Source organism: Manihot esculenta, chromosome 9 (assembly GCF_001659605.2).
Source record: "Manihot esculenta cultivar AM560-2 chromosome 9, M.esculenta_v8, whole genome shotgun sequence".
Lineage (NCBI taxonomy): Eukaryota > Viridiplantae > Streptophyta > Magnoliopsida > Malpighiales > Euphorbiaceae > Manihot > Manihot esculenta.
In genome coordinates, this window is record NC_035169.2 from 1,693,864 (window position 1) to 1,706,824 (window position 12,961).

At 28.2% G+C, this 12,961-nt stretch overlaps 1 protein-coding gene across 1 annotated transcript; it reads left to right on the forward strand.

The window, feature by feature from the left end:
- Nucleotides 1-884: 884 nt before the first annotated feature.
- On the forward strand, nucleotides 885-2,909 carry LOC110622643 (two-component response regulator ARR8). The gene is made up of 5 exons (XM_021767233.2): nucleotides 885-1,411; nucleotides 1,544-1,647; nucleotides 1,790-1,867; nucleotides 2,218-2,288; nucleotides 2,389-2,909. Exons 1-5 carry the CDS (start codon nucleotides 1,309-1,311, stop codon nucleotides 2,699-2,701), a joined length of 669 nt encoding a protein of 222 aa, XP_021622925.2. The 5' UTR covers nucleotides 885-1,308; the 3' UTR covers nucleotides 2,702-2,909.
- Nucleotides 2,910-12,961: the final 10,052 nt, after the last annotated feature.

Below are 12,961 nucleotides of genomic sequence, written 5' to 3' on the forward strand. Positions count from 1 at the left end.
ATATGAATTATTTTTTTATTAATAAAATATTATCTGTTAATTAAAATTTTAATATTTTTAATATTAAAAATATAAAAAATACTTTTTTCTATAAAATATTTTATGTAAAAAATGTAATTTTAAAATATTATTTATATCCACAAAGACTCAGGTAACGTACAAATAATAATAATAATAATATAATTTAATTTTTTTATGTGAATCTAAATGCTTACCTGCATTGTATAAAGAAAAAAAAATTAGGAGGGGATTAGGCAAACCACCTAAGTAAGGATAGAGAGAGAATGAAAATGGAAATATTTTCTGATTTTTAATAGTAAAAAATTTACTTTTTAAAATATTTATTTTATTAGCAAAATAATATTTCTGTTAAAATAAAATATTAAAAATTAAATTATTTTTTATTAAAATGGTAGAGATTAAATTATAAATTTTATTAAATTTGAGGGATTGTATTGTAATTTACAGAGATGGTATGGGATGGGATGGGATGGGATGGGCATGGGAAGCAAATCTTAAAAGGGAATCAAAGCGAGAAAATTGGCCTGTCTTTGGCCACCACTACTCCCCCACCTGCTCAAGATATGGTAAGTGCCACATGATTTCACATTACATGCTTACATCACCTGTATCTCTTCTCCAGATTTTTATGGGTCCCACTTCCCCTCTCCTTCTTCTTTCCCTCTTGCTTTCCTCCAAAACTTCTCATTCCCATTTTTTCTTCTAAATGTCAATATTGTGAGGATAACTCATGTTTATATGTAAAAATTAAATACGTTACAAATTTATGTTAAAATTTAAAATAATAATAATAATAATAAAATGTCAAATTGGGAAATTTGATTTTATTCAATTTTTTTTTTCTTTTATTACATGCAGTGTCTCATGGTCATAATCTCACAGCTCACATATATAAATAGAAAACTCACCACCTTTCCTCCTCTCCTTAACATTTCTATTTCCTATTTTTATTCTTTTATTATTTTGCTATTTTTCTTTTTACATTTCTTCCCCTCTAATTTTATTCAATAATCATCTTGGAAATTTTGCAAGATTTGGAAAGAAATCTGGTCGGATCTTGCTTTGTGGGGTGTGGATTTTGTTGGGTCTCATTTCAAATACAAAACAGCCTCTTCCCTTCCTCTTCTCCTTCCCCTCTTCTTCCTCTCCTCCTCTGTAACACAAGCCATTATATCAATCCACAATAGCAGGAGGAAAAAGAAGAAGAAGAAGAATTTTCTTTTTCTTGGTCTTCTCTCCTTTGTTTGTTATTCTTGATTTTGTATTTTGGATCTTCAATTTGCTGCAATGTCCTTAGCAGCAGACTCAAAGTTTCATGTCTTAGCTGTTGATGACAGCTTAATAGACAGAAAACTCATTGAGAGGCTCCTCAAGATCTCATCATATCAAGGTACTATTATTTTCCTAGCTACCAAACAGAAAATAACAAGGGGAAAGATTTTTTTTCCTTCGTGGTTATCATCGTTTCGATTGTTTAGGTTTTGTTTCTATTGGGTTCTGATTCAATTTCATATAATTTCAGTTACTACAGTTGATTCCGGTAGTAAGGCTCTACAATTTCTGGGTTTACATGAAGATGAACAAAGCAACCCAGAAACACCTTCTGTTTCTCCAGAACATAATCAGGTACAGTTTCCTTTCCTTTTTTGATTTTCTTCTAAATGTTTCAATGTCAGGAATTCCTGATTTCCCATGATAATTTTCCCAAATTTTCATTCTGGGTTTCTGAGATTTTCTCACCTCTGTTTGGTTTTATTTGGTTTTCCAGGAAGTGGAAGTGAATCTTATCATCACAGATTACTGTATGCCTGGCATGACAGGCTATGATTTGCTCAAGAAAATAAAGGTATGCTTTTTGGCTTTCTATTCTTTGTCTCTATTCTCGGCCATCATTACATGCCCTTTTCTTTTTCCTAATCTTTCCGAATAAGATCCATTTCTATTATTGGAAGCATTGCTTCATTGAAATTCTTCCTAATTAATGAAAATAATTTCTTTTTTTTTTTTAAATTTTCCAAATCGGTTTAATTTAGTAGTTGTGTATAGATAGATTCCTATTTTTGCCCCCTGGCTATTTTTCCACCTATTTTCAATCCAAGTAAATCAGGGTCAATGCAATTGTTGATTGTATGCACATTTTCTTTTTCTGGGTTAGAGAGATTTATGGGTTTTCCTTCATATTCTCTGACTTTCCAGGAATCTTCATCTCTGAGAAACATACCAGTAGTGATAATGTCATCTGAGAATGTTCCTTCAAGGATCACAAGGTAAAAAAAGACTAAATCAAGCTAGATTTGGATTTGTTCTTTGCTTCTTTTGGGAAATTTGAGGAAGAGAAAGTGAGTGATTATTGTAATTTGGTAACAGATGTTTAGAAGAAGGAGCAGAGGAATTTTTCTTGAAGCCAGTGCAGCTTTCAGATTTGAACAAGCTTAAACCTCATATGTTGAAAACAAAAGTAAACACCCAGAAACAAGAAAATGAAGAAATCAATGAAGATGTAGGAAAATCAGAAAGTTGCCCACAACTGCAGCAACAACGACCATCACCATCACCACCGCCGCCGTCACAATCACCACAACAACCACCAGCCAACAATAACAAGAGGAAGGCTATGGAAGAAGGGCTTTCACCAGATAGAACAAGACCTAGATACAATAACATCACCACTATGGTCTGATAAATCATGAAATCTTTTATTATGATCATTATTGATTTTTCTTTTTCATCCTTTAACAATGTAATCCAGATAACCTCTTTTTTTTTTTTTTTTTTTTTTTTTTTTTTTTTTTCCCTTGTAGAAGTTAGTGGTGGTTGATACAGGCTGAATAGCAGTGTAGAGATAGAGCTGTTTCATGTATACATTTTACATGAAAATATTTCATTCCAATTTTGTTTTGCTAATTAAAGCCAAAAGAAATTGAGAGAGATTTTTTTTATTTAATTTTTAAAATTTAAAAAAAATTAATCGAAATAAAAATTAAATCGAATCAGTTTAGATTAAAGTAATTTCAGTCGTAAAATAAATGAGAGTAGCCTCCATTAATGAACATTTTTATTCATATTATAGATAATTTTATTTAATATTGTCAATTTTATCAATAAGACAACATTCAATTATTAAGAAAAATAAATTGAAATTAATACTTTATTATTATTATTATTATTATTATTATATGATTTTAAAAATTGTAATTAAACAATGATAAGATTTATTTTTCATTTTAATAAATTAATTTAGTATGAATTATATGGTAGGTCTACCGATGATGGCCATGGCCAAGGCCCAAACCTTGAATTTCTCTTCTACATTAGTAGAACGAAATTTCTTTTTGTCATCCTGACTACTGAACTTTATAAAAAAAAAATTGACATCTTGACTTTTTAAAATATTTCATGGTATATTTAAATTATTTAAAAATATAATTAAAAATTTAAGATAATCTTACAGTCTTAATACAAAGTAGTATATATTATAAATGCGTTAATAATGTTTTATAATCTCTAAATTATTATAGAAAATCACTAGAGTCAATAACCTAGTACTAAAAATTATATTAATATGTAATTCTTGAGTTTTAATTCAGAAGATTTAATATTTAATTTCAGGATATTACCATTATTAACAAGTAAATTTTTATATTTTTAAAAATTTATTAAAACGTTTTTTTTTAACGAAATAGTTGTTCTATCTTTTTTTTTCGTTAAAAATAGTTAAAAAATAATAAAAAAAAATTTTAAAATTCAATTTTACCCTCAAATAAAAAATTTTTATTTAATTATTGAATATTGTCATTATTAATAAGACAGTCTCTACATTTTAAAAAATTTATTAATACGTCCTTATCTTTTCTTAAATATATTAAAATATTATTATTTTTTTCAAATCTATTAAAACATCATTGTCTTTTTTTAAATATATTAAAACGTTATTATCTTTTCTCTCCGTCAATAAAATAATCCCTCCTTATGAAAAAAAAAAAAAGAAAAAAAAGAAAAATTTAGTGTTTTACTATAATTTTAATGATAAAAATAGATAGAAGAATTATTTTGTTAACATATATAAAAGATAATTATGTTTTAATATATTTATAAAAATATAATAACTGACTTGTTAATAATAATAATATTTTAAAATTAAATAATAAAACTCACTATTTATTATACCTAAAAAATCTTTTCCCTATATTTAAATTAATCTCAAAATACTTTATAAGTTCTACAAATATTTTAAAAAAATTTTAATTTTTAAATAATTTAAATATATGATGAGATATTCTTCAAATTAAAATATTATTTTTTAAAATAAAATTTAAGGATACAAATGTATTTTTTCTGTCTTGTATATTAGTCAAATTGATTAAATTGATCATCGGTCTATAGCTATTCTAATCGTAGCCAAGGCATATGCTCTTGATCCTTGGAAACCGAGATCAAGTCCCCCTCCCACTACTGTGGAGTGCCCTTTGAGGGCTTTACAAGGCTAAAAGATGTGCTTAACAAAATTTTAATATTAGTCCAAATCATTTTTTATTTTTTTAATTCTTTTTATTTAGTATATGTATTTTTTGTAAATTCTTTCTAATTGATCAACTGCACAATTTTTAGAACTTTTATTTTGACATCATTACCTATAAGTTTTCTTATTCAGCAATTAACACATCCATCCAACTTCATGTTTAATCCAGTGAGGGATAAAAACTTATGATTTTTTCAGTAAAATTTCAAACAAATTTAGCAATAAGTCAAATTATTTTTTTATTTCTTTTCACAAATCATCAATAATATAATTAATTTATATATTAATTATTATAATTTTTTAATAAATTTAGATATTTAAGAATGAGATTTACACAACTTCTCTTTCTATTTTTCTTAATTTTATTTCTGTAATATGGTATCAGACCAAGCTTTTTTTTTTTTCATTTTAAATTTTCTTTCTATTTTCTCAAGAAAACTTATAGCTACCTATTAAGTTAGTTATTATCTCCAAAACCCTTCCAATTCTTATTTCTTGCATCCGAATGAAAATCCGATCTTAGTACTAGTTTATCCACCCCTTACTGTATTAAATTACCACTCATGGGCTAGGATAATGCGAATGGCCCTTACTTCCAAGAATAAACTCAAGTTTATTGATTGACTTTATCCCCTCCCGTTAAGACGGATCCTATGTGCTCTATATAGGAGCGATGTAATACAATGGTGCTATCATGGGTTACAAAATCGTTATCTCATTCGATTGCTCAAAGTGTTTTTTAGATTGATAAATCTATGGATGTGTGGAATGACTTGAAAGATAAATATTCACAAGGGGACATCATTCGCATTTCTGACCTTGAATAAGAGATATATGGCTTTACACAAGGTGAGCTTTCCGTCACTAAGTACTTCACTCAATTGAAAACTCTTTAGGATGAATCGGTTAACTTTAGACCCTATCCATCTTGTTCTTGCCAAACACCATGTGTTTGTGGTGCTGTTACTATAACTTAAGATTATATGAAGAGTGATTATGTAATAAGATTCTAAACTTTTCCATCCATAAATAAAGTATTTTCTTTAGTCTTGCAACAAGAAAGACAACAGTTGAATAGAGTAAGTATTGAATCAAAGACAATAATTACTAAATCTTTTAAACCTGAGAATATTAATGGCAATTCTAGAAATCCTTATAGTAGAAAGGATTTCTGCTATGGCAAGTATAATACTAATCTTAGATACAAAAGTTCTTATGGAAGAGGAACATCCTATGAAGGGGAGGTCCTATCAAATTTTGTACTTACTATGAAAAACAAAGACGTACCACTAATACTTGTTGCAAGAAGCATGGTTTTGTACTACGATTCGAATTCAAGAACCTAATTTACTCTACTAATAGTGTATTTTCTGAAGGCATACCTATTGGTAAGATACAAGATGGCAATGCAACTGCTTCTATGATAAATTTTGCCCAAGATCAATCTATTCCTATAAATTTTACTCAAGATCCATATTGAAAGTTGGTATCTCTTATTTAAGACCAATCTCTAACAACTCCTACCTCTAAACAATCAACTAGCCAAGCCAGGTAGTCCTTTCCTCTAATCCTTATTCCACTGCTTTAATTGAATCATCTAAAGGTAATTATGTGGTTCTCTGTTAAGCATCACCTCTATGGATCTTGGATATGAGAGCTACTAATCACATTTATTTCTCTTTGTCAGCACTTTTAAATTATAGATATATTAAACCTGTGTATGTAAAGTTACCTAACGGGTCTTAGGATATTTCAGATATAATATATTTTTCTTTCTCATTCTACTTAATAGTCATTCTTTATGTTTTTGTTTTCACCTTCAATCTAATCTTTGACACCAAGATAACTTCTTGTTTGAACTATTGCCTCATATTTAAAAGTTCTATCTATCTTATAAAGGATTTAACTACTTGGAAGATAATTGGTTTAGCTAAACCAAATTCACTAATACCAATATTTTTTTCACCTGCTTCATTATCCACTGTAAACTCTACTTTTCTCAACATAATTTATGGCACTATAGACTTGGACACTTTTCATATACTAAACTTATTGTAATACACAAAGACCGTCATTTAGTTACTTGCAATTCTTTGAATATGTCTTGTGATGTATGCCACTTTGCTAAACAAAAGAGATTACCTTTCACTTCAAGCACTTCTCTTACTTCTGAAATATTTCAACGGGTTCATGTTGACATTTGGGGGCATTTTTCGTTCATTCAATTCATGGTCATAAATATTTTCTAATACTGGTTGATGATTTCTCAAGACACACATGCTCATTTTTAATGAAGTGTAAGTAAAAAACTAGACGTTTTTTACAAAGTTTCATTCATCTAGTTGAAAATCAATTTCACACCACTATTAAAACACTAAGATTTAAACATGGACTTGAATTTCTTATGATGGCCTTTTTTAATTCCAAAGGGACAATTCATCAAACTTCTTGTCTTATAATCATCTCTCTCCTTCATATACTTATTTCATACTATTCATTTCAACTCATGTTGAACCAAAGACTTATTCTGAGACCGTTATGCATGCACAATGAAAGCAAGCAATGGATGCTGAGATTGCTGCACTACAGCACAACCATACTTGGACACTAATTAATTGACCACAGGGAAATACTCCAATTGGCTACAAGTGGGTATTCAAAATCAAGTACAAATCAAATGGTAGCATTAAAAGATATAAGGCAAGATTAGTGGCCAAAGAGTATACCGTCAAATCTAGAACCACAAGGTCGGCTGGAAGGCACCTACTCTCTACAAACACTGGACTAAACCGATAGACTAACTCTGCCACTAACGGGTCACACTTGGGTCCACTGACCCATAGGGGACACTCTAACCCAGAGACCATCAAACCCAACCTCTCAACGGCTCTCGGAGCAACAAAAGAATGAGATGCACTAGGGTCCATTAAGGCACACACATCTGAACAACCAATGATGAGATTACCTGACACCACGGTGTTTGATGCATTAGCCTCCTGCTGTGTCATAGTGAAGATCCGTGCTGGAGCTGATGGAGCTTCACCCCTGAACCCGCTAAAGAAGAGGTTGTCCCTCTCCCTCTGCCTCTGCCACTGGCCTACGTCGCGGCTAGAGCTACTGGCTGAGCTACACTACCAGAAGCTGTCTGCTGGGACTGTGCCATAAAAGCTGCTCTAGGACACTCCCGTGCCATGTGTCCCTCCTGCCCACATCTGAAGCAGGCTGTCGTCCCAAACCGACATACTCTCTTGTGTGGCTTCCCACACCTCATACATATTGCACTGTCTGTACCTGAGCTCGAGCCACTTCCTAATCCCAGACTTGACTTTATCTTATTCCAGAACTTGTTCTTCTTGGACTTGGCTTTACCCCACTTTTTACTGCCTGAAGCTGCTGCACTCAGAGAAGAAGGGTCTAACCTTCCCCCACATGGGGTCTTGGAACCAAAAGGTTGTGCCACTGACTGCTTAACTGTCCCCTGAATGATGGCACTAGCCTCCATTTTCCGGGCCATATCCACTATGGCATGGAAGCTCTCCCTTTCTGCTGATTGGATCAAGGAGGAATACCTGGAATGAAGCTTCATTATATACCTCCTTGCCTTCTTTTTATCTGTATCAAAAGTGTGCCCTGCAAACGGCAACAGCTCCAAGAACCTATCTGTGAACTCTTCTACACGTTGAGAGTTTGGGTTTTGTGATTGGGTGGAAGGTGGATTGGCTTCCGGCTGAAATCATTCTGCTACTCGTCATATTTCTGTGTTTTCTTGGTGATGCTCTGCAACTTGCTCTCAAGGTATGAGTTGTATTGAGCGGATGAACATCCAAGTCACATATTTAAAGAGCTGGTCCCAAGGAGGAGAGAAATTATTACATATCCGTACAATCTATAATGACTCAAGCAATTGAGAAAATTTATCTAAATTAGTTTTAATAAATTTATAATATAAATACATAAATTTGATTTTTATTTTACATTATAAATTTACATAAATTCAATTTATATATATATAGGATTTTATAATTAAATATTATGGCGATCTTGATACATTCTCCCCAGTAGCTAAAATGACCACAATCAGATTAGTTTGGCTTTAGCCTCCATTACTCATTGGCACCCACAACAACTAGATGTTAATAATGTATTTTTGCATGGTGAGCTTGATGAAGGGGTGTACATGACATCACTACCTAGTTTTCATTATTCTAAAGCTAATCAAGTATGCAAGTTACAAAAATCCCTATATAGTCTCAAACAAGCAAGAAGACAGTGGTTTTCAAATTTATCTCAAGCACTTATTAAGTGTGGTTATTGTTAATCAAAATCTGATTATTTTTTGTTTGTTAAGCTGATCAATCCTTTACAAAAATTCTTGTTTATGTAGATAGTGTCATCCTCACAGGCAATGATATGACTGAGATAACTAAAATGAAATAGTTTCTGGATAACTCCTTTAAGATAAAAGATTTGAGAGATTTAAAGTTCTTTTTGGGACTTGAAATTGCCAGAAACAACACTAGCATTTCTCTATGCCAGAGGAAATATGCCCTTGAAGTCTTTTCTAATATAGGTTATTTGGCTTCTAAGCCAGCTAATACTCCTATGGACACCCATTTGAAACTCACAGTATCAGGTACTTTGTTTAGACCTGAAGACTCTTCTTCTTACAGAAAAACAATGGGGAGACTACTCTACTTAACTATAATAAGACCTGATATTCCCTTTGCTACACAACAACTCAACCAATTCCTTTCGAAACCAACCTCAGCTCATCAATAGGCCTTGCACAGAGTATTAAGATATGTTAAAAGTACTCTTGAAAAAGGTCTCTTCTTTCCCTCTTCTTCAGAAATTCATATAAAATCTTTTAGTGATGTTGATTAGGCTAGTTGCACATTTACTAGGAGGTCAATCAGTAGTTATAGTGTTTATTTTGGTGATTCTTTGATAAGTTGAAAATCAAAAAAACAAAACACTGTAAGTAGATCATCTTCTAAGGCTGAGTATAGAGCTGTTGCTGCCATTATTTGTGAACTACAATGGTTATTCTATCTTCTTCATGATCTCAAAATCTCTCACAACATGCTTGCAATTCTTTATTGTGATAACCAATCTACTTTACACATTGCACCAAATCCAACTTTCCATCAAAGGACCAAGCACATTGAAATTGATTTGTCACATTGTTAGAGAGAAAGTTACTTCTAATCTAATCCATCTACTTCATGTTCCCTCCAATTCTCAACTTGTTGATATATATACCAAAAGCATTATTAGTTTCTCTATTTAATACTGTAGTATCCAAGGTGTGAATGATAAATATTCATTCTCTAATTTATGGGGGATATTAGATAATATGGTAGTTAGTTAGTTAACAAACAGTTAAGTTATCTTTTATAATCGGTAAGTTAGTTAACGAAGAACTAATATGTAACTCAGCTGCTTTATATTAGATAAAGCTCTTCTCTCTGTATATAAGCAGATTCTGAAATGAGATTTACAGAACTTCTCTTCCTATTCTTCTCAATTTCATTTCTATAATAAAAATAAATTAGGATAAAATCATAAAATGCAAGATTGATTAATTTAATATGTTTATTAAAACTCTACATAAGCTTATTTTGTTAACAATAAAAATTCAGAGGCAGTTAGTAAAATTTATAGTGCAGTCAATTATATGTATCATTAATTTTTACTTTTTTTGATAAATTATTAATAATATGACTAATTATATTTAATCATTAAAATTTTTATAAATTCTAGTGTTAATAGGCTAAATATAAATATTTTTTATATGTAAAATAGAATAGATTTTATTTTGGTAAAAGATCTATTTGGCCATTAAAATATGTACAATAAGCATAAGCTCTTAATTTTTTAAAATAATCTCTTGGGAATATATAAACCTTTTAAATTTAAAATGGATAAATAAAACCTTCTAACTTTTAAAAATAGATTAAAAGAGATTGGAACTCACTTCCAGAAGTTATTTTTTATTAAATATTTTAATAAAATTTAATTATCTAAACAAAAATAAATTATTTTTTTAAAAATTTTATTCGACTAATAAATTAAGAAAATTAGTTTTTGGCATATGGTTGGATTAGCTTTTAGCTTGGTAACCAAAATAATTAAACTAACAAAAATTTTATTTTTATTTTTTGAAATGGAATTTTAATTTTATTATATTATTCTTATTAAGCGTTATTTACATAAAAATTTTTTAAAACTTTTTGCTATTTTATTTAATCTAAAATTTTAAAAGTTGATAAAATTATCAAAATCGCACGATGTACTGTAATTGTATTTAATTTTAAAATTTAAATTGAAAAAATATATTTTATTAACATGACAGTACACATGACTTAATATATTTTAAAATTTAATTTAAAATTATTAAAATTATATATTTTAATGTAATTATATCTAATTTTAAAACTTTAATCGAAAAAAATATATTTTACTGATGGAGCAATGCCATGTGGCTATATAAGTATGTTTTGCAATTGTATCTAATTTTCACAAATAGATGGTGAATTTTTTAAAAATTTAAGTAAAAGTATTAATTAAATAAATATAATTTTAATATTTTTTAGAATTTAAAATTTTCTAATTGAATTATTCTAACCAAATAAAACTTTAATATAACTAAAAAGATTTTAAAAAAATAACTTATACTTGAGATTATTTAGATTATTTCTTATATAACTAACACAAATTTTCGATAACGTGGACAAAGTGATTCTTAGATGTATAAATTGAAAAATACAGAGATGAAATTATTGGTTTTTAAAAATAGACATTAATTTATTAATTTAAATATAATTAAGGAGATAAATAATAATTTATTTTTTTATTATTGAAAGCAATAAAATATCAATTTTTTTATTAAGAAAAATGACATTTTTTTCTCCCTCCATCCCCGGCGCATCTCATTCCCAATTTCTTGGAATTTGGGAAGCGCAAATTACACTCCGAGGTCTCTTGGGTTGCATTGTTGGTTACTATATCCGAGGAACCGGGGATGAAATTAGCAACAAATCCTGCAGTTGGGATTCGTGTCAGGATTTGCTTGGTCCCTGTAGGACACCAGCAATTTGTACATCAAGGAACACGAGGAAAAGTTCGTAACTTTGCCTGCGGATCATAGCCAATGAAAGGCAAAAGGTATCGGAAAAAGAAAAATACCAATGTCTAAATATTATTGGATAAATTATAGATAAATTTTTATTTTTAAAATTAAAATTTTAAATTTTAAATTTATTTAAATTAAAAAATTTGTTATTAATAAAATATGTTAATCAATTAATTGAATATGAACATGTTTAGTTTGAAAGATCTTATAATTTCTTAGGGGTAAAGTAGATATTTTCATATCCCTAATAATAATTTTTTTAAAAAATAAATGGAAAGACTGTTTGTTAAATGGATTTAAAATTTAGAAATATAAATATTTAATTTTAAAATTTTAAAAATATAAATATTTAATTTTAAAAATATAAAAAATAATCTATTAATTATATTAAAATTTAAAAATTAAAATATAATTTATCCAATATTATTTCATATATGAATTTAATATGAGCTTATCTTTTATTAAAAAAAATTATATATAGATATTTAATTTTTTAGTAAGGAATTCATTTTTGAGTTCGTGTTTTCCGTAACATATCATTTTATTTTTGTATATGGACTGATTCGACTTTTGAAAAACTCCTATTTATGTGGGAATGCTGTCAAGCCAAATTGATGACAGAAAAAGATAAAAAGCAACTATTTATAAACACACAAGATAATTTTTAGGAAAAATTAATATTTAATCTTTATAGCATAAAAATATTTATTAAATAATTTTTTAGTTTTAAATATATATTAAAATATTTTCACATTTTATAATGTTTATTAATTAATTTTTTAATTAATTTTATAGTTAAATATTTTATAATTTAATAGTTATAATTTTAAAAAACTTTATTAGTTTGTACTTTAAATTTTTAAAACATTTGATTAATTAATCTCTTTGTATCGTGAGTATTTTATACCGTTTTACAATATTTAACGCGATTAAATAATAAAATTTTTAAAATATTAAAAATATTTTAATATATTTTTAAAATTTAAAAAATTAAATAGCAGATTTCTTTATATTTTTTTACAATATTTAACACAAGTAAATAGTAAATTTTTTAAAACATTAAAAATATTTTAATATATTTTTAAAATTTAAAAAATTAAATAGTAGATTTCTCCCTATCATAAACACTAAATAACAAATTTCATAAACACTAAATAACAAATTTTAACAACCCGTGAATACAGATATAATTTTCATTTTTATACATTCCAAATCATGTCACTTTTATTTTTTTTTTTAAGATTTATTAATCAAAATTTTAATATATTTTTAAAAAACATTTAAAA